We start from the raw sequence: 24,303 nt of genomic DNA, 5'->3' as shown, positions 1-24,303 counted from the left end.
CCAGAATTACTATTTGATCCAACCAAACCATTTTTTTCAGTGTATATTCATGGACTAAAACGTTTAACACTTTCTTTTCGATGGATTTCGGAATGCAACCTACTCATCGAGCGATTACTTATGGTTCTTACTTATGGATCCACAAATAAGAACCAACTGCTCAGTGAGTAAACTGTGTCCAAAACTCATTAAAAAAAAAGTGTTGTAATCTTTTAGTCCATGACTATACATAGGAATGATTCTGAGCGAAAAAAATTGCGAGTAACCAGCAGCAAAAATTCACAAGCTCGGAGAATGCCTCTAGAGACGTAAATGCAACGGTACGAAACGCACCATATTATTGCTCTAAATAACGTGCGTATGTCGTGTAACATTTGCGAGGGGCGACAAAAATTTCACGCACCGGAGATAGCGTTGGAATTAGAGCGCAAAAATAAACTCAACGGGCATAATGGCACGCGGACATCCGGTATAATAAGCAGATATTAATTTCGCAAGAATGTACTCCCTGTTGCAAGTACACAAGATAAATCGTCGCTAAAACTCTACTATTATTTCGCGTGATTTAAGAACCGTTATTCACATTTCGCGCGTACGTATCATACGTACGCGGAACAATACGATGAAACTCCATGAATCTTCCTGACTCGACTTTTTGGAGCACTGCATTAACGCCATGTCACAACCCTCGATACAGTTATAGTGTTTCTAACATGTTTCACATATCCCAAATGATCCATGGAAGGTGTATTAATTTAACACAAAAAGATATAGAAATGTAACATGTATATAATGCAAAAAGATTAATATAGAAAAATAACACTGACACAAATTGTGGAATTATATTTTTTAGTAAACAATTCACATTAACGTCGTCACTTTGATAAAAAAAAATAACACATTTTAAAATTAATAATTTTTCAGCATTTTTTAAATTCTGAAATTAGAATAACGTTTTAGCACGATATGTTAAATTATTTTATCTATCTTGAAATTTATGTTTTAAGATACATTATTTTTATGTTGTTTGTTTACTTACTTATAAATTATATTATACTAACATTAAAAAATATTGAATATCAATTTAACAGAAAATATTTAAATAATTGTATTATATTAAATTAACATGCGGATATATTAAAAATTCAACAAAAAAATTTTTTAGAAAAACTGATTTTAACATAAATACAAAATATTTTTTACTATGCGTGCTTCTGTATTTCAGCGTAACTTCTCATTCCATTTCTTCTGAGTTACGCGAAACTGCGTACGATATCTCGTACATGATGAATTATGAACGGCTCGCCTAACATTCGCATTGTGATAAATACCACTTTGCTCTGTGCATAGCAACCCCCTTTCGTTCCCGACAGAACGAAATAGCGGATTGTATCGAAATTCTTCGCGAAACGCCGTGACGCGAAACTCGTCGCTCGCTCAGCATTTTTCAGACCGTCCAACGAATTTTAGCTGCGCCATAAACACCAAATAACACAGTCACTGACGCTAGATCTGTGGGATTTATTTAATTTATGTTGACTAAAAGGCACTAATTAATTTTCGAGGAAACAGAATAATATAACTCATACATAAAAAAATATGCATGATATATTAAATTTATTTTAATCTTTAATACATATGATTGAGTCATTCGTGATTTGTGCATTTTTTTTTCTTTGGAATACAAGAAGCATTTGGCTAAATAATTCTATTTTTTCTTTCTTTTTAATACACTATTTTATAAATACTTTCTAAAGATATTAAAATATATGTAAAAATTACTTACTATAATAATTTTTATATACTTGTAAAAGTGATGAAAATTAACCCAAGATACGAATAATTAATAGTATGTAATAATAAAAGATCAGAATATCTCATTACGCATATTAAGTGCGAATGTTAGGTGAGCCGTTCATAATTTGCCATGTGCGAGAGATTGCACGCAGTTTCGCGTAGCTCCGAAAATAAAGAAATGAGAAGCGCTACGCTGAAATGTACAAGAAGCGTATTTAGGATAGAGCCGAGCTTTTTCGTCTATTTCTCGCGACAATGTTTATGTTTCTAAAGTACATATTGATTATTTAAAGGTTGTGCTTGTACTTCAAGAAGCAATCATGGCTGTATAATGTTGTTGTAAGCACGTTGCTGCAAACAGATATTGTTTACTATCGTAAATTTTCATATTACTTTAAAGTTATAACCGATGGAATAGCCCTGCCTTACCCCAGTAAAAAGTATTTGTGTTAAAACCAGTCCTTGTTCAAATTTTTATATTAAATTTTTAACATATCCGTTTAACAATAATTCATATTTGCAGATGTAAAATAAAGAATATAAATTGAGTGGATCCAATAGATCCACCGTCAGCTCCAAAGAGTGTTAAAATTATGGAATAGGAAGACGTCGCATTGTGTCCATATTTCCGCAGTCTTTATCTTCCATATCGCGGCACCGGCGGTGTTAACCCCATTTATCCCCGTCGCCCCGCCAAATTTGCAGCACTCGATGTCGGCGATGTCACGAGCATCTGCATCTCGTCTCCTCGCCTTTTCTTAATTTTTCAACCATACGGAACTCGCCGTCGGCTCGCCATAAATTCGAGGCGCGCGTGCCTGCACCCTCAACATCCGCGTCGTTTCCACCCCCGGCGATTTACCATCCGCCTTTCCTCCGTTCTTCTCGTCCAAGTTCTCACGTGGCAAGAATTTCAGTGATCGATCGTGTGGATAAGTTTATTTCCGGATAAAACTTGAACGATGGCCAAGGCGCCTCCGGTTCTCCAGGCGATCGATTCACAAAACTCATTTTCCCCATAACGTACGTTCCCGACGCTGACGACGACGTTTTTCGTTTCCTATTCCACCGTTAATTTTCGCTGGCCGACTAGCTGCAGATTTTCTCGCGAATAAAGATTTACAGCCGGCTGAAATTCGTGCGATTCTTCATCCCCTTTCTTATACTTTTCGCACGTTTTCCATTCGTAAAACTATCGGACATTTTTCGCGCCACCTTTACCACGAGCATATTTTTCTTTTCACGCTTGCCTTATTTCCTCTCTTGTTTCATTCGTTTCTTTATCGAGGGATGCACCGTTGAATGTATACAACGAGCGGCAATGCGGTTAGTGATTTAAATTTCGTAGCGAAGTAAAATCGCGGCAATAACAACGCGGCACAACGAAGCGAATTTCCGGGATAAATGTTTGCACACTGCAATTCATCAGCAGCCAAGAGCGACGATTAATTACACCTATGATAAACTCGAAAGCCATTACGCCCTCGGCATTGTGCTCGCTCGTAACGCGCAACTGTGCTTCAACGACATTTTAAGAATTCCCTTGTACGCGATGCTTATTGTCTTTTCTAGGATTCTAAAGACGCGCGTTGGACTTTCATTTATATGATTTCAAAATACCGTTTGTGCGAACAAACAATACCGCCGCAAAGCCGGGGATCACGAAATTTGCATCCGGTGACGCGGTTGCTGCGACCTACTCATAAACAAATATTAACCATTCCTCTCAAAGCGCTTGAGTCAATCCCTCGAACGAAACCGAGGTCGTGATTAATCGGCGGCGAAAGGACCAATACCCGAAATTCGGTAGCGAGGCGCAACGCCTACACACACGCAAAATCGTCACACCGTTATCAATCACTCGTTACGGATCGGTGTGCCCCATTATTTAGCCACGTCAAATATTTATCCGTGCTCTCGGATGCCAGAGGAAGAGCCAGAAAGATATCATGCATGCTGCATGCCGGCCTCGGCGAAATGGCGTGGACGTTTTCTCTGCAGGCGTGACAGGCATCGTAGAATGGCTCCGATATTGGCAAACTTCCCGGCGACAATTTTTTTCCGCCCTCTTCAGCCCTCTTTTTTGCAAGCCTAGCATCAAACTGGAGTAGCTTCACGCAGCGATGGAGATGATACTGGCAAATAATGTTCTCTGAGGCACAGCATTAACATTATTACCTGCAATCCATTTCTCTGGAAGTGCGAGCTCTCGCTGCATTCAATTGCGACTATTGGCCGCGAATCTCGTTTACATAATTCGCGGATCAAAGATTATGACGCATCGTTTTAAGAAGGATATTCATCATATCATATATCACAAAATATAAATTTCAGAGATTTTGAAAATCAACAGCAGCTAATACCGTCCCTTAAAAAAATGAGAAATTATTAGACTAGAATTACACAAACAATTTTTTAATTAATTTTTTAGAGCTCCTTAATTGGATAATATAATGAGGATGAGTGAGTAAAATTTGATACATAGTGAAATATATTTTGTTAAAATCGGTCCTTGTTAAAATTTTTAGGTTGAACATATCCGAGTGTTAACATAATAAGATTATGTTATTTGAATATTTAAATTATGTTAAATTTATTATTAATTAACTGATACTTCATATTTCTTACTATTAAAATAATACAATTTATAAATATGTAAACGAATAACATACAAATAATATAGCTTTAAAATGTAAATTCTAATATAAATGAATATATAAGAGATAAATGTACGTATTAATTTAACATACCATAAATGTTTACTGAAGAAATAGAGATTTACAATTTGTATCTAATTTTAGTACTGTTACTAATTGTATTAAAGTGTTACATTTTTTGTTTTAATTTCTACGTAATATTTGTGTTAGCTTCTAACAAATTCATTTTGTGTCAAATTTGCACAAAAAAGGTGAACCGTTTGGGAGACGTGAAGTTTGTTAAATTTAATTAAAATATTCCAACGTATAAACTACATATAAATAGAATCTCCTTTACAATAACATCGACTTGTTGACTTTGAGCGTAATTGTGAAAAGCGATGAAGCTCGGCGACGATATTGCCGACGTTACCTCACGTCCGACCTTCGAGGATTTATTTATCATGTTTGTGTCGATCAGGAGGACATCAGCAGATAGCCGCTGTGGAACTTCGAGTGTCCTATAAGATTCTATAAGTTAAAATCTCCAGCATGTCGCCCTCCCTTCAGCTCAATCAATTCAATCGACTTCGACTGCGAGTTTCGTGTTCTCAATTGCGAGTTTCGCGCTCTCGTAGTAGTTATACCAAAGTGAAGCTAGCACAGGCAACTAGTAGTAATCGCACCTGAGCTTAGCTATTGCATTGGATCGATTCGGAGAATATTTCGATACCTATAGCTCTTCCCTCTTGAAATAACGCTTACCTCTCAGTGGACTGAGAGATGTGCGAATGGGAATACCGTATTTTGGGTAAAGGGTATTCAGATACCCGTTCCCGATATCCGTTCAATTGAGAGAATTGCTCCGCTAACTTTCGCGACGTTACGAACTTTACAGCAGTGTCGGAGTTCCGCTCCAAATCGTCCCGGCATTAAGGAACTCGCGTAATGCCTGCGGCTGTCAAACTTCCCTCAATATTTGAACTGCGTGTAAACAAATAAATTTCTAGAGTGCCAAGTACAATCTTAACCTGGTATGTATGGGTCAGTCGTGGCTCATTTACTGCGCACTTCTTTTCTTTGAAATATTTGGAGCACCTGGATAAATAATGGTTCCCATCCTTTTCTTTCTCTTAGTACTTACAACTTTACAAATACTTTCTAAAGATGTTAAAGTATATGTAAGAAACGCTTAATCCGAGTAATCACCTAATTTTTTCTTTACATAAACGATCGCCTGGAATGTTTTTATATATCCCAATTAAAATTACTATTGTTAACAACATATTATATATTATTGATTATTTTCCAATTTATTAGTCTTGGAAAACATCACACAGTGTGTATCAGGCTTATTTTTAAAAAAATATGTATTTTCTTGAAAAGAAAAAGTTTTCAGACAAATGTAAGGTTTTAAATGGCACATTAGATAGCAATGTTGGTGTGACTTGGATAGTGTTGTTAAGGTAAAATTACTTAAAAATTTTTGGCAGTATTACATCTTTTGGCATCATTCGAGATGTCCGATTGATGACTAAAACCTTTTTAAGGTTATGATCTTGGTATTATTGTCAAAGGTCAAAGCCAATGAAGATCGATTTCCTTATGTTCATTGTTAGTATAAAAATCCACTTTTTTATTTTAATGAAATAAAATTAATTTATTTCATCTTAAATGAATTTTTATTAAATATAGATTTTGTAACATTTGAGTTAAAAACTATTTGGTAATGTAATAGAGATGTTGAAAAGTAATTTTGAATTTGTGTAATCCAAATTTTTTTGAAAGCTTAGAACAGTTGGAAGCCAAAAGAACTCGAGTTGAACAAGAAAGATCCAGATTGCAGACGAAGGATGAACCCAGACATGAACGTGTCGTTTGTAGTAGAGGAAAATCATCGTGTGTAGAGATTAACGTCTTGCAATATCCATCGCTATATTTTCACATTTATGTTTTTACTGTCACCACCTGTCTGTACGATGGATATTGGATACGCGACCGCAAATCGATGGGACTACGTTCCTGTCACTCTCCGCTAACGGATCATATCCGCAATGCAAAACGGTGTGAGACAATATTTATAAATTCAAGGAAAATAATTTATGCAAAAGCAATAACAGTCGTTCGAAAAACATTGCTGGCGGCACCGTGTAGAGAGACAGAAAGTGTTGTATTCGTGCCACGACAAACCATCTCGTCCGCTGACGAGACATAAAGTCGCGCAAATGTTGGCAAAACGCCAAACGACGAAACACGCAAGAAGGCGAATCGCTGTCGGGTACAGCTTCAATACTTGACTCGAAGTTGCAGTCCGCGGTGCCGGCTCCAGTCACGCGCGGCCTGGTATTTAATCAACCTTAAACAACAAACAAACAACGAGAATTCATCCGCAATGTTGGCGCAAATCGCCTCGAAAAGCGCACAGAATCCTCTTTAATACGAATATAAATATTGGCAATGATCAACACGTTGTCATGCACGCGCGCCGCTCATTAGAACTGCAGAGCTTGCAGTCCCGTTTAAATAACGACTATTTTATGACACATATTTTACGAGCAAATTTACCCTACATCCCAGAGCTGCACGTCGTGAAGATTTATTTGAGAACCTGTCATCGAAAAACGTGAAAAAACTCGGTATCATTTCTCTTAACGCTTTACTACTACGTGTCGCAATTGTTACACGGCCATTGAAAACTCGATCTTTTTTTCATCGCGATTTAGCATGCAATATTCAGATTAATGCAAATATTATATACTGCGAATAGTTGATTTCTCGATATAACATGGAATAAATCAAAAAATAATAGATAACGGAATATAAATTAACTGCGTGAGAATTCTAACAGGATATCTATATATTAATCCTAAAAAATATGGGTATAGATTTGACAGATAGGTGTTAAATATAATTCTCACCATATTGGTATCGATATAAAAAAAAATGAATGAATTTTTAACTATGTGATGTTAAATCATTTAAACCAAGGGTGTCAAATTCAAGGTGTTAAATCCACATCATCTTGGTTTATATCAATATCAACACAGTGAAAATTATATAAACACCGGCATGGTGTTGAATCTACGCCAGCTTGTCAGTATACAGATGATTCCAGCAATATTGCAGCAAACTTTTGTGCTATATATATGAGTTATTTACGTCAACACTAAAAAGGGAATGAGAATTATATATAACTACTATGGATGAAAATTATATAACTGGCATGGTGTTAAATCGCTATTTAGAATGTAAAATAATATAATAAACATTCGCGCGAACGCAACTTGGAGCGCGCAGCAGGAAGTAATTCACCTGGAAGTATGTTTTTCATCGTTCGTACGCGTAGACTTGTATTCGAGAAAATATTAGCTACTGTTACCACCGTTGTAGTGCCATGAAAAAAATAGTGTCTAGAGAAATATCTTGCAGTTTAAAAGATTCAATCTTATCACGCTTAGACTTACTTGTGCATTTTCAGTCTCTTACTTTGAAAGTTACTCGCACGGGGAATTCCGGACGAATCGTCAGCTCGTTATTTTTATACTTCTACGTTATACTAAGGTAAGGCTTTAAATGCTCGATTTCTCACGTTACTATCACTGTATTATGTAAGATCTACATTTTTCGCTGGTAACACTCTACTCCACGCAAGACTTTACAATATTCTCGATTACGTGTAACTTGCGTGCGTGTCCGCCTCGCGGAATCGTGGACGTTGCCCGAGCTGTTGTAAAACATCATTTTGTAACATGCCCCGAACGTGTCTTGGCTCTGACAAGTCGGAGTGAGAAACTTACACGACAAACGAGGCGATTTTCTCTACAGGGAAAAGTATGTGCAAACGCGAACGCTAATAGCCGATTTCGCTCACTCCGACCTGTCCGAAAGAAATGGATGCAACCGCGTTTAGAGTCTGCTCCGAAAATGCGGCCTGGATATCACTTGAACCTTAGCAATAATCATGGAACACTTTGTTAGATCTTGAGCGGAAGTTTTTAATCGCCGTCGAGCTTTGAGAGCTGGTTGCACCAACGTTAATAAACGTAAACTTTGACGTTTCTTCTCTTGTATAAAATCTACTGCGAGTTCAGAAGTACTCTGATGAAGTTGGAGAATTTTATATTTTTGGTATTGAACACATACACTCTTTGATAATTGTGTCATGATTAAAATCTTAAGAATAAAGATGTGTGATTTTGTAATATATCACTAGCAACGCGATTTTTTATTATAATGCGATATGCAAGTCGGTTTTTAATCACGAAATCGCGAACAATTTAAAATCGTAAATTCAGCCTAATATTGAACTTTACTTATTAAGGCTCTTGTTTACTCATTATTATCTCAGATTATGACATTAAAAGTGGGAAAATACAAACAATTCTTGTAAAATATATAATATTAATATACAAATATGTTTCAATAAAACAAAACTTACAATTGATAGAATCGACTTGCAAAATATACTGAAAACTCTCCTTTTGTTTTGTTAATTAATAAATAGTCACATATCTGAAAATTAATTATGCATAACCAAAAACGAAATGAGCTATGTTCACAGCTATGATAAATTGTCAAATTAATATTATAATATATAGAAATAAATGTGATTTAATTTCTCCCCGCGAAACAAGAAGATATTAGTTTTCAGTATATTTTATAGTCTGCATTCGGAATACTTCTATAATGATGGTAACGCGCATTTAATATACAATTTCACGTTATATATACTGTAGAATTTTAGACATAAAAGTGCGCATTTATCAATAAAAGCGTTCTAAATATGGGTCTATGAATCTCTTCTACACGATTGTAATTTTATTGAAAAATACTTACATATATTTAAATGTAAAATAATTTGCAAAAAATTTTATAGTGTTTTCTCGCTTCTAAAGTTACAATTTGAAATAGTGCTGTTGAGTAAAAGCCTTAAACATTTATATAGGAAAATAGTAAGATGAAAATTGTCGTTACCTCACATAATTTAAACGTTGCAAATTCGTTTATTTTTGTTTATCAGCGTCCAAAAGAATTTTTAACAAAGGCAGAAAAATGATTACAGAAGAGCGTATACATTTAATTAACGGAGTAACGTATAACTACCCTAATATTTCTACAATAAATGCAGGTTTCGTTTCTACGCCGAATAAATTTTAATTATAATCGTAATTAATTCTGTATACTAATCTTTTAACATTAAAAAATAAAAGCTTTATGAGTAATTTTTATATGGCTATGTATAATGTACTATTTATTTCTTTTCAAAGTGACATTTGAAAATTTTATTAAAGGTATATTTTAATTTGCATACAATTCAGAATAATATATGCGATATGAAATATGCGATTCAAAATTGTGTTTATAGTATAAAATTACGCACATTTCAAAATTATATAATAAAATCATCATTTATCATGATGCGATATATATCACATTCACAAAAAAAAGATTGCAATCGCAATGTACAATTTTAAATCGCACATCTCTACTTAAGATAAAGCGCGCTCGAGATAAGTTGAAAAATAAACATTCCGTTATTTTATTTGCACTTATAAAACTACTTCGTCGTAATTTTGACTTCATCAGTTTTAATCAAGTCGAATCTCCAAATTTATCAAAGGACTCGCATAAGTAGGATTATAATCAACTTAATGAATCCACTGATCTGGAGTTAGTTACTTAAATCAGATTGTCGGTGCAACTCGGTCCAAGTTGCACACAGCGCATACCCGTACGGTTCTCGGCGAGAGGATGAATCTCTCCGGCGATGTATGAGACGATCAGGGCGAAGAGTGTCAACGATGATCTCCCTCAGCAATCACTCCAGCATGAGAGCCTCCTTTCCGTAATTCTTTATTTCTGTCGAGTTATCGCGGCGATCGAAAAGTCTATTTTTCTAACACACGTCCGATTTCGCTTCGACGCATATCAGCAGTATCATTGCGTCAAAAGACCGTTGCAAGACCGGGAGAACATCGTTGTCGCCAGCTTTGATCGGGATAAAAGCAAATTTTCGTGAATTTCGACGGGATTTTTATCGCTGGCGTTTCGCGCATCGATCTTGGCGGCAACGTGTCAGGTGGGAGAAGATTGCGCCAGCAGAGGTAATCATGCGCCATAATAGAGAAAGAGAGGGAGAGAGAAAGAGAGAGAGAGAGAGAGATTTTAAAAACGTTTAATGAGAAAAGAAATAAATCCATCAGCTTCAGCAATTCTAGCTTTTCCAATATCCGCGGGCACCCCCTGTGGTCCTCCGATTATTTTCTTATAAACGCCGGCTTTCAAACTGTCTCTATTCTGGCGCAATAAGTTAACTCTGCCGATGGATTCTTGCCCAAGACTTTAACGCGGAGAACAGAAGAAGGCAAGAGGAAGGAGAAGACGAACGAGCGGTGTGTATTGAGTTAAGTTTATCTTCGTATAAGGAGTTATTAAGTAAAAAGAAAAAAAAAACCCATCGTCTTTTAAGCAATTTTTACAATTTTCAACGGGAAGCATAGCATAAGTGTAAGAGTCGAATCTCGCTTAGTGAAATTCCTAGATGCTTTTCGTGTTAACTGAATTCTCGTAGTGAACGCTTTGTGCGGGCTGAGAGTCTCTCGTAATTCGTGACGCGGAGAAAGATAGAAGAAGACGGAGGAGGTAAACGACACGCGACGAAAAGTCGGTGAAGGAGCGCAGAAAGGAAATCAAAAAGCCCCAACACGTGCCTGCTCCAGGCGATGTTTCCCCATTTTCTCTACATTCATCTCGGCACAGCGCGTCTTTTCGCGAGCGGCCTTTTTCCAAGCGGGGCGTCATTAACGTTGATAATTAGCGATTTAACAGACACCGAACGCGTGATCAGAAAGATGAAAGTGTTAAAAAAGAAAGGAAAAAAAGCACCGAACGCGCGAAGAGTAATCACCGCAAAACCCCGGGGGTCATTATATATATAACTATCGGTCCGGGATAATTATTCCATTTGTATTCGTTAAACGGGCTTGCACATTTATTCGAGCGAGATCAGCGCGATAGAATATCTGTTGCATCGGTTGCGCAGTTTATTCTTTACGATTTAACATAATTTTAACCGCTGGCTCGACTCAATTCCATTTCGATAGCGCTAATGGCTGTGAAATAAGCGTTTTCAATGCAAATTTAATCCGGCAAACAAGTCTCAACGTCGCATTCGTACCTGTAGCCGTTTTATCGCGTGTATAATGCAACGCGGCAATCGGCTTGAATCCCTTGAAGCGCATTACGATAATTAATTTAAAGCCGTCTACTCCGGATTTAATTTCGCCATATTACAGCGCGAACGAGAAATTAGTCATTTCACAGATGGCTTTTCCGCGGATATCTGCACCGCAATCGAGCACGGTATCCGGCTCTAATTTGCGACAAAGGCTTTGAGACGCGGGTCGGAGACACGTCACTGAGACAAAGGATGTGCTGTCGAGGATAAAGCTGTCGGACGATTGCACACCGCACTTCCATCACTCCGAGATTTGGAATTTTTATCGGAATCTCGAACGCGCTCACGAATTCCACCTGTATTTCTAACGTTGGAAATAAATGGAACGTTTATGGTGATTAGATTCTCTCGATTCAACGCGCACGGCTAGATTTCGCGATAAGAATATTTTCAAGATCTACGTCCTGTATTTCCGGCCTTCTCGTTCGCTTTGGTATTTTTTGTATTAATAAGCTAGAGATAAATCTGTTGCAGCTTTACGTGCCTCGAGAAGGATTGTGAGGCTTAACCTTCTGTAACCCATTTCCCGATTGTTAGTGAGCCACTTTGACTATATTACTCCTCCGGAAAGCGTTGGTTATTTCACAAAAGTACATGAATCGGTATATCTATCACGATAGCAAGAAAATAGATGTTAGAACGTTATTTCACTGTGAGTTATAGAAGGTTGACGTAACAAGAGTGTCTATGCGATTATCTAGAGTACCCAGAACTGTTACCGCTTCTCCCATTTAGTGAATTCTTTGACCATCCCATCTCTTTCTTAGCGAGAATATCGGTAGTCATTCTTCAGCCTTACACTAACTAAAAGTAATATAACGTCAATGTAATAATTTCGCATTCAATAATATAAATATAACACATGGTTATATAATAGTTATACTGTTGAGTGCGAAATTGTAACATTGGTGTTATATTACTTTTAGTTGGTATCGACTAGGCTTCTCTCTTTTGGCGAGATATTGTCAAAAAATTACTCGGTTATGACTCAAAATAAATTTTTAAATTAATATCCACAAGTGTGTGCAAGTTATTCATGAAATTCTATTCTTAATTCTATTCTATGATACATTTCAATACAACAAGTCTAACATTGTTTAATATATTGAACATACAAATTTTTTAAATAAAAGAAATATCATTCGGCTGTATTTCTCCTAAGGAATTTATAACGTGGTGAAAGAAATCGTAGATGGGGAAAAGTAAAAGGTTTTGGGATAGTCTCAGTGTACAGATCTTACATTGAAAAAATGTTCTGATTGTATTAACAAAAGGTACAAACAAAATTCTCATCATACCAATTAAAATTCTGACTATCGTATTTTTTTAATTGAATTTATCTCAACTTGATCTTGACTAGAATGTGTTTGGTAGATTTAACCTTTAAATAGGTAGGTGGTTTAAAGAAGCGCAAGTTGGTAGATAGAATGCTCAAAGCACCCCAAAAAAGTTTTACTTTTATAGTTGTATTTTTACTAGTATATTATATTATAATTAAATTTACGTATTATATTTTTATGAGATAGAAGAATATCCCAATAATTACACCCTCATGAGATAAAGGAATGTAAGAATAATGAACTTTATGATTTCCGGACATATCTAGACAATACTTTTTCCTTTTCCAGAACAAAGTTCTAAAGAACTACTATACCTGGGGTGTTGTGACCATTCCACTTACTCCCTTAACCCTTAATACACACGATTGGATTATCCGTGTCTTGCGCAATTTCTTTTCTTTGTAATAATTTAGCACTCGGCTAAATAATGGTCTTTATCCGTTTCTTTATATAGTATTTGATTTGTATCTTTATAGTTGAATCTATCAAAATTCCAATTAATACAACCAGACTTTTTCCGGTGTAAGTTTCACTGAAGCGGATCTTAAGTTATAAGCATCTCCCCGCGTTAAATATACTACTTGGAGTGTATTACGAAATTACAAAGTGTAAATACGACGGTCAATACCGTGAATTATTCATATGTTTCCTTTGATAGTCACTTCCGAGGACAAGCGCTCTAGGAGGCGACAAAATCTAACGGAATTGCAAAGGAATTGAACAGAGATACGTTTTGGGATAAGCGTGAGTTTTTTCCGATACTTCTCTCCACAATTACCCTCTCTCACTCTCTATTTTTCTCTCACTCTTTCTCTATTTCTCTCACTTGTTTTACGCATCGGCGACCTTCGGAAAGAGCGAAGCTTTTCGAACTTGATGACGTTAAAATAAAAGGAAAAGTATATTCTCTATACTATATAATAGTAAGATATTACTATTCTTAAGCGCTGCGATGCACGAAGGCTATTCTAATGTGTACCGTTATACTTATCGCTACTTGTACCGCTACTATTACCGCTAGTATGTACTCTAACGCTAACTACTGTTACTATATTTGCAGCAACGTGCGAAACTTTTCCGTCTAAATGCATAATATACATTCTCGAGAGACACGCCCATAAAACACATACGTATACTGTGTACACGTACACGCGCATACACACATGAACATTGCATTCGTTCCGTGCACACGGAGAGACGGACACGACATGTACACTTAATAAACGTCAACATCATTGTTTTACGAACTTTCTGTGATAATTATTAACAATCACTAAATACAAGGAGAAATACTTAATATGAAGAAAATGGAGAAGGAGCGAGATGACGGAAAGTCTAATGAGGAGGGAAGAAAAGGCTCGATTAAACGATAAGAAGGGAGGAGAAGCATGATACTGATGAAACGAAAGGCGTCTTATTAGAGGTGATATAAAATTATTGTTCCGTAGTTTGTTGTACGATCGACGATCCGTTGAAATGGTTGCACTTGCTCTGGTTCTGCGGCAGACAAAGAGAAAAAAAGAAGAAAAAAACGAAAGCAGAGAGCGAATGCAACAAATAACGCGACCTCGAGACGTTGCTCGGTTACCACAAAAATCTAAGCGCATTGTTATTTTGTATGGTCCCATGCGTTTTTCTAAATGACGACATCGTGACATGCGATATGATGGCGATTAATAAAAATAACTTCAAGCACATACAGGTGTCTTTCTTGTACTTTCCGACCCCTATCCTTTTTACAGAATTCTTCCAGCTGCTTTCCTTCTTGTAGAATTATGTGATTCTTAAACATGCAGCCTTTGGGTATCCTATTAATAAAAATAAAATATTCGTCGTAATCTCCAATTATGCATAGAATATATTCCTATTTCTAATTAATGTTCCTGTTTTTAATCTTTGTACGTACCTATATATAGTGAATGTAAAAAATATAAAAGTATAAAAGTCTTATTTATAGAAATAAACATTAATTTACAATTTATTAATAATGAGTACGTTCTAATATAAAAAAGAGATAAAAATAATCGTGTTCACAATACGATATCTCAGAATTCAAATTTCTTGACTGAACAAATACTTATGCCGCGTCAAAATAGTACAATTTTTCATTTTCGCTTATTATTAAAATAATATATTTTAATTATTGTATATATTTTTAGATAAAAAAATTTAGGAAATATAATATCTGTTATTCTTTCTTAATAAATTACTAATTAATTTTTATTTTATAAAAATAAGGCTTTTTTTCTAAAAGATATTTCTCTTGTACTAATAGAGGAGAAGGTGGTATTATGGCCAGTGGTATTATGGTATTGTGGCCTCCCTTAATATCTCCGCTATTATATAGCGAAACTTAATGATTGCTTATGGAATTATTAGTTCAGTAACTCGCCGTTACATCATGATGCTAATATTACCAATACTCAATAACCAGCACTTATTATAACGCATTTTTACTTTCAAGTATTTCGAAACGTTTCTGAGGTACACTTATTTAATTACACCTATTTCCTCATTTTTCTTAAACTGGAGCATATTATCACACGAATATATGTATTTTTGAGAGAGAGAGAGTGTGTTATTTGTTATTTAACATTTTATTTGATTATATATATTTTGAGTCATACAAATTTAAACAAGCATTTTGCTAATGTGGCTTTCTATGGATATTGATTACTCACGACCTCTTTTTTGAGGTTTTCAAAACAATTATTTGATAATCGATTGTAACTCTACTGTTAATCTATAGTTTATATTACGTGTACTATTTTTAGTACTGAGATTTTTAGTACTGAGCAGCTTATATGCAGAAGTTATGTGAATGTATATACTATACATTCATTTGCATACATTTTAAAATGTTTTTCTTTTTTGTTAATTTTGTAATTAAATACTGTTTTCTAAACGAAACTAATATTTTAAGAAAGACTATTTTTATGGAAGGCCATATTACCGCCCATTTTTTTCTTAGAGTCATTATGCAATGTCGTCACATTTTTATTAATAGTATCCTAAGTAATAAATATTTCGTAACTTTGAGTTCAGAATCGATTAAATAACATTTTAGTAAATGTAATTGTCATTAAAATTAAATATTAATTATTAACAAAGTTATTAAAATGTAACTATAGAGTGCCATAATACCACCTTCTCCTCTACTTTTGCACTCACTATAGCTCTTAATTTACACGCATGCAAAAAATATTAATTTAGATTTTTTCTTCTTTTAGATCTTCAAACAAATTTTTTTATGTACGTAATAAGTATTAAATTAAAAGGAAACCATTTTTGCAAGAATACTATGAATAAATTTCATATGACATCTCAGTAATTACAAAATGCATAGAACATCGATGCTATATCAATACAATATTGCAAAGTGAGTGTCACGTGGAAAACATGTTTCTATGAAAAATATTTTCCTTGACGATTATAGTATTTACGTTCGATAGGCAGAAAAACCCTTCGCTTGAACGAGATATCGGATTATCGGGTTTCTCGCGAAAAATCGAATGACACGACTAGCGCATGTAATGAAAAAAAAAAAAGAAAAAAAATAATGAAACCATTGACTGCGGATGACAGTATCCCGGTGAATGCGCTTTTGCGCTATCGTGTTCGCGTATTCGATCTGGTTTACCGCTTGAGCTGTCGCAAGTGCCAGCTGCAACTCGTGCAGCTCATCCGCGCGCCGAATATCCTCGTTCAGAGCCTGGATCCTGAATCGAATCTCCTGAATAGCCATCTCAGCGATTTTCACTTTTAGCCGCTTCTCCTCGGTCTACAACATAATCTTTCTCTATAGTTTCCCAATCCCTTTCCCGTGGGACGAGAAATTGCGTACTTCCAGCCGGTGCAGCGTCAACCGGTAATTTAGCTCATCCTGCAGTTCCCATCGGACCAGATCAGCCTCATCTTGATCCCATAATCGCACATTTGGAATACACGACCTCGCAGCATCGTTCGCAGTTCTGTCGGAATCGTCCCGTTGACTTCCTGACGCTGCGCTCTCGTCGATTTTCGATTCTTCGCGATTTCCTTTGCAGCATTCCGTCAAATCCCGTACCGTATCTCGGATATCAGGAACAACGGAATTTTCCTTCGCAGAGTCTTCCTTGATCGTTACAGGAATCTTTTTCGCTGATACCGAGCATGAAACTTTGCTCCGGGACACAAATTTCGATGGCAGAATGGATCCCTCCTTCGCTGGTTCCAATTTCCGGCGTATTTCAATTGCATCTCTTCGATTACTAATTACTTCACTGTAATTATCAGTCTGTCGAGGCTGAAGTAAGAAGCAGCGTCCTTTTGCCGAGCCTGCAATCGGGAAAATGGACTGATCGTCGCTCCCGCGTTTCTTGTTCGACGATGCAGCTGCTGGTTAAACGGAGAGATGAAATTTTTGTCGCCAGCGACACGTTAGCGATTTATCAGTAATTTCGATTTTCTTTCTTATGATCTTCTTATTCACGAAGACGTATTTATTGAAACAAGAAATAACGTTGATATCTTTCTTCCGGATAAAAATACTATTGAATTTCATCGTATGAATATAATTAAATAAAGAATCTCATATATTTTGTTAACTTTCCGTAGCTGACATCAACATTTTAACATTTTCGGTAACACAATTACCGAATCTGCAAGATTTAATTTATTAAAAGGCTCTAATTAATTTTAAGAACCCAAAATGACACAACTCATATATAAAAAAAGAATGAATACTAACAATAAATATATTTTAATAAGAATAATCCAAATTTTTGTAAATGTAACACAAAGAAAATTTAATTGACATTTTTTGACAAAGAGATTTATAATTATAAATCTAATAAATCCAGTCCTGAAGGATTAAGGGGCTGTTTGATAATGTATGCATGGAAAAAACAATTTTGCTGAAAAATCTTTCGAAAAAAAAACATTTGCGGCTGGACATATACTAACAATAAATAAACACATAAGGATAAATAAGATTATCCAAATAAACGAGGAAAGCCATATTGGACATTTTTAATGCCCAAGTTTATTTTAATAACAATAACTCAAATTTGCAGATGTAAATTATAAAGAATATATTGAATGTATCCAATAGACCCGTCGCCAGCTCCAGAGAGTTAAGAAAAAATAAACAGTCGGAAAAAGGAAAATAGGATAACGATCAAATAGCAGCAGTTATTGCTCGTTGTATGCACAGCCGGTCTAGAAAATTGACGAATACGGAAACGGAATTAAATTCTTTCACCTGAGACAGCGGAAATGTCGCTTTGATGAGAGAACCTATCTAAACGCGACGCATCGTCCTTGCGTTTCCTTTTCGATTGATTCTTGCTGAAAAGCTCGGGAGTTCTTTCGGGACAAATCACTGACACAGTCACGCTATTGTCCGAGATGTCGGTGTTAGATACTATCACGTCAGTGCCTATTGGTTTCTCCGGTTCATGGTCTGTCACACCCGACGATCTTGCTTCTTCGTAAACCTTACTCGAGAATCCCTTACTTTGCGAAATGTCCGAGCTGGATCGATTCTTGCCAAGTGAATCTAAATCTAAAAGTTATAGGCTGCTATATAATAGCTACCCTTCTTTTCGACGTCTGCTATTTTTTTCTATTTTCTTAATATACACTTCCGTTCGTAAATTCAGGAACACTTGCATTTTCTCGCATTTCACGAAGAATTAAGTTGAAGTTTAAAAAATTTTTTTTTAATTTATGCGAATGGAGAACATTATAACAAATCTTTTTCTTTTCTTTCTTTTTTTGCAAATTCTTTAATTTTTTAAAGTTAAAAAAACATTTTGTAAAAATGAATTTTTACATAAGAAATTCGGTATTATTGCGAAAAATTCTCACAATTTTTTTAAAAACCATTTTAAAACTTAGAAAGTCTACTTTAAAATTCTTTTTCATTAATTTTTATTAGATAGTAGTTTCATCTAGCTACAGTACTTTAAAATAAAACAAAAATACTGATAAAAGTTTTTAGTTTTATGTAATTTAGGAACAAAATATCGCAAAAACAAAACTAAACAATAAATCCACAGTTCTATCTTCTTTTTCTAAATATATTTTTGAAAAACTTCTCTACGACATTTTTTTCACCGAGATGTTTACCTTTTTATGAAAATCGCAAGCATTTCCGAATTTATGAACCGTATACATGTACTTTTTTAAGAATCCATAAAAAAATATGCAATTCTCCATGAGAACGATTGTAAATTTTAAATTTCATGAGGATATCGTTCTGTGCGCAACATAGATCGAATGAATAAAAATGTCATATGTGTATCGAGCAGATAAAATCATAAAATCGATGGATGGTTGTTGGAGAAGTACTCTTTTAATGGCGCAGTTGGTGGCCATACGAGGGTCTGAAAGGTTCACGGAGAAAGTGATGACACTCTTTGATACACTTTCGACAAACGAATAGAATAATAAAAAGGATAAAGAACTCAAATGCATTATTGAGTCTCGATAAAAGCCAACTACGGTCTCAAAACGATGAAACGAAGAAAACTTCTAAAGGAAGAAGCTTATCGACTCACGAAGATCTGACAGGTTTAAAGAAGCACGAAATATTCTTTAGAGCAACGACGACGATAAGCGGGTCTCGTAATAAGGATAAGGAACGTAATAAAACTTAGGGCTTCTTAAAAACAGCCGAGTACTTCCGTGGAAGTGGTTTATCATCACGAGACACAAGTTCTAAGAGATTGAAAAGTTTAGGTACTTTTTCAAAATGTCCTTCATAAAAATGACGATGTTAGAACAGAGTAAAAGTCATTATCTCTTTTACTACGTATGAACTGCCTGTGTAATATGATTCAGTGCTGATAAAAAGATCTTAGTCGACATCAACTAAAGGTAATACAACATCTATTATAATTATTTTACATTCAATAATGTAACTGTTATGTAACATCATGTATTATATTACAGTTATGTATTATATTGTTAAGTGCGAAATAATAGCATAGATGTTATGTTATACTCTTAATTGGTACCGATTGGAATATTAATATAACACGTGTGTTATATTACAGTATATTGTTGAGTATCTCGGTAAAAAATTTTGTATACGTCAATATGTATAAATATGTATAAACATATTACCTAAACACGCATAAATATTCATAATCATGTATAATTATACATGAAATATGTCCATACCTCTTTCTTTCTTTTGTAAAATTACTTTTTAGTGTATTAAAAATAATAATAATATTGAGAAAACATCAAAAAAATAATTAATGGGACAATTTTCGCATCGTTTGTTTTAGAAAAAATAAAGTTTGGAAAAATGTATAAAACAAATTTCCTCATACATAACTATGTATAATTTTACATGCAATTACATATGAGCAATTCTTTTACATTTCTCTAAACTTGATTTTTTCTAAAACAAACGATGCGAAAATTTTCCTTTTTTAGTACACTAAAAAATAATTTTACAAATGAAAGAAGGATGTATGAATATATATGGATATATCTCATACATAATTACATATGTTTAATGTATATTTATGTATGTTTATACATATTTATATATATTCATGCATGAAAAATTTTTTACCGGGATTATATTACAGTTATATTGTTGAGTAAGCAATTAGAACTAACAGGTATGTTACATGTTACTTAAAAAGCTTAAAGATCCAGCTTCGACCGGTATTAGGCTTCTAGTTTATCGATTGTGTTACATGTAACTTATCGCTGGCTGTTCTTTAATACATCCTATTGGACCGCCCTAATTTGCGAAAGTGAATAATTACAATTCGGAACAGATCGATAACAGATTAAACAGTGTATTGTCGCGGAGGAATTTAAAAACGGAGACATTTCCCCAAGAGGCCGCGAGATAAGTAGAGAGACGTACCGGTCGGGTGGATCGACGTGGAACTTAATTTCCGGAAGAACGCTCCGTTATCTTCGTATATCTCACACTGACGACATCCTGGATCGTTGACGTTTCGTAGCGATGCGTCGTTATGAGGAGAGATACAGAGAACTGTTCGTTCCTTGGCAGTCTTCGTCATTGCGACATTATCACGGTTTTCAGAGACTTCCGGATGCGGTGCCTCCTCTACTGCGTGTTTCGAAGTTGCACTCGAGTGCTTCTTTATGCCCTGTACAAGTTTATTTCGCACGAGTTGATTTACGTGGGAGAGCTGGATTTTGTGGTAAGATAAGACAAAACACGATGGAAAATGTGAGTAGGAAGATGTAAATTAAGCTTCAAATAACTTTTGGCAAATGTTCAAGCATTCTCTGGCATGAACGTACCGTTTATAACCATAATTTTAGTAAGACACGCAAGAAGTAAAAAGAAAAAGCGGAAACGATTGTGGGAAGCAAATCATCATTCTTTCACATTTATACCCCCCCCCCCCCTGCCGTTAAAATCTGTAATACAGTTACTGACGTCGAGTCTGCAAAATTCATTTCATTTATTAATAATAAAGCACTAATTAATTTCAAGGAACCAAAATGACGTAATTCGTATAAAAAGGTATATTTTATAATAATATTAAGTATATTTGAATACTAGATATATTTTAATAAAAATAATGCAAGTTTGCAGATGTAACATAATGAAAATTGAATTGTGTGTATTTGACATTTTTTACGAAGAGACTTGTAGTTGCGAGTCAAGTAGATCCACCGTCAATTCCGGACGGTTAAGGGATCATTAATATTTACACAAAAAGAACGATTTTGCCGAAAGATCTAAATTTTGCTGCATACAGATCTGAAAATAATTTTATTGGACCATCAAGATAATTAATTGGAAACTAAAAAATGATGACAGCAATGCTGCCAAAAATTTTGATATTCCAGTAACCGATTTAAGTTTCCAACAATATTATTTTGATAAGCCAACGAAATTATTTTCATATCTGTGTCCAACAAAATTTTAGATCTTTCAGCAAAATCGTTCTTTCCGAATAACCTGTTGTACGTCTAACTTATTGTCTTACGCGAATGTGCACTTTCATATGTATTCTCATTCGCTTTTGACCTGTCGAGAATAAGAAATAGACAAGTCTCGAGAGGAATGCTGCGATAAGCGAGTCAGAGCATCGAAGGAGAGTTGGGGGCTCGCGGGGCCAGGAAGAAAAGAAAAAAAGAAAAGAAGCGTCGTTTAGCAAGCGAATTTCAGGTCGTCTATCGATGCTAATTTCACGAGCGAGAAATCCAGAGACATCCGGACGCGCCGCGCGCGATTTACCGCTTGGGCTCTCCTGCCGTGGTACTTGTAGTTCTGCCAGTACTTCTTCAGCTGCGCCGACGTCTTGCCGGTGAAACCCGCTCGGTGGAAGTCTCGCTCGATCGCGCGCCAGATCTCTCGGCGATCAAACACCGACGCGCTCTTATCGTCCAGCAGTGGCGCGTACTGTCCCATTATGCTCAACAGAACAAAACGTTCGTCCTTGCTGAATTGATTCCTCTTCCTGCTATTATCCTCCTCCTCTTCCTTCTCCTCCTCCAGCAAACGATACGGCCGCATTCTTGCGAAATCGGCCTGGTCCCCGACTTTTCCCCGCTAAACTTTCGCACGGATTTTTCGCTCCTCGACGCTGCTCTTCCGCGATCCCCCCGTGGACTGTGGACTCGCGAATCGCTGCAGTCGTCGATCCTAATCTCGGCTTTTGTTTCGACATGCAAAATATGCTATCTGCGATGCGCAGATTTTTCGCCGCCGACGGCAGCGTACTCGTTCACCGCCGTGTACGGGTGTAATGGGACGACCGTTTGAAATGCTTGACCCGCCGTGCGGATGATGGCGATGGAAGAAGGAGGAAGGAGCCCAACGGCGTTTTATCGATGGTCATATGCAGACTCCTCTCCTTGCGCAATCTCTACTTGGGATTTTTATGTTGCACTCGAATGAAAATGAGTAGCAACAATTGTAATGATCGTGTACCTGGGTATTATATAGGCAGGCTATTCATCTCTTCCTCGCTTCTTCACGCTGTACTTATCCACTGCCTCCGATATTACAGGAGCGTATCGCTGCTATTGTAATTGCATGCCCACAGGACACTTAACTTTCTATCGTCCGAACGCGTCTCCAAACGTGATGACTACATCGACATATCGTTGTTTGCGTAATGTTTGCCGTCCTCGGCTTCCTGAAGAGATCTCGCCGCCGCTACGGGCGAGTAGGAGTTAACGCAATTTACGACAGTTCGGGAAGCAGTTTAGAAAAAAAAGGAAGACAGAAAAAGATCCGGCCAGCTTTGTTTGCACGGGAGAGAAACCAACGGGCATGTAAAACAAATGCCATGAACGCGCTTTATCCGTCATTTAGATGAAACGAGAACGATAATTTCAGAGATAATCTTGAGGGATGTAGCGGATGAATTCGACACATTTTTCTCGCAGATTTTTATGTTTATTTTACTCTTTAAGGATGTATGTATCACATCTCAAAGCATTTCTAAAAATATAAAAATTTCATAGATTGTTCTATTATTACGTTTGAGTAAAATTTATGCACAATTTTCTTATTGGTTTAAAAATTATTTAATTTTTTTGTTTTCCTTGATTTTTCTATAAAATCCCGTTTTACTTGCAAATTTGATGAGGAAATAGCGCGCATTACGAATTAAATTAACCTTTTTATGTGTACTAATAAAAGTCTAATAAATATTCTGGCAGAAGTTAATTTCCATTCACCTACTCGTTTAAAAGTTATTTACCTAAAATTGCAGCGAAATACGGTCGTGTGCTGCATAAATCGTAAATCAAATTATTTACAAATTCAATTAAATTTATTTTTCCACTTGCTTGTTCAAAAGTTATTTATCTAAACTATAACAAAATATGGATCACATCGCATTGTTTAAGACATTACAATCCAAATTATTTACGAATTAAATCAAATTTCTTATATTAATAAAACTTTAATAAATATTCATGTAAAAGTTCATTTAGATGCAATTACTTCGTTTAAAAGTCATTTACCTAAAACTACAGCAGAATATAATTATTGCACTACGTAAGCTACATATTATAAACCAAATTATTTTTTGTTTTGTTTTTTGCAGTTCATTTCAAGACGTATATATGTACGACCAAAATTTTCTGACTGATATTAGCTTTTTTGGCTGATTCTTTGGCTGATACTTTTAGCTAATATTGTACGGGCAAAACATCCTTAATGCTTTTCTCTTTTTTTTTCCGCCATTTTTCTTTGTACGCAACGACCGTAATATCTGTAACCTAGGATCGTCCGGTATGCTAAAATCTAAAAGACCATCGCGAGAAAGTGACAGCACTCTTTGTGCGGCGG

The 24,303-nt window shown here is 35.7% G+C and overlaps 1 protein-coding gene across 1 annotated transcript; it reads right to left on the bottom strand.

The window, feature by feature from the left end:
• Positions 1-8,339: 8,339 nt before the first annotated feature.
• Positions 8,340-22,591, bottom strand: LOC108729336 (uncharacterized). Its single transcript, XM_018458394.1, has 6 exons — positions 22,237-22,591; positions 20,884-21,133; positions 18,253-18,555; positions 16,855-17,384; positions 16,651-16,791; positions 8,340-8,531 (listed from the first exon to the last, which is right to left on the bottom strand). Exons 1-6 carry the CDS (start codon positions 22,513-22,515, stop codon positions 8,340-8,342), a joined length of 1,695 nt encoding a protein of 564 aa, XP_018313896.1. The 5' UTR covers positions 22,516-22,591.
• Positions 22,592-24,303: the final 1,712 nt, after the last annotated feature.

The sequence above is a fragment of the Mycetomoellerius zeteki genome, unplaced genomic scaffold, assembly GCF_001594055.1.
Source record: "Mycetomoellerius zeteki isolate Tzet28-1 unplaced genomic scaffold, Tzet1.0 scaffold73, whole genome shotgun sequence".
Lineage (NCBI taxonomy): Eukaryota > Metazoa > Arthropoda > Insecta > Hymenoptera > Formicidae > Mycetomoellerius > Mycetomoellerius zeteki.
Note: the sequence above shows the minus strand (reverse complement) of the source record. Positions and strands in the feature narration are given on the sequence as shown.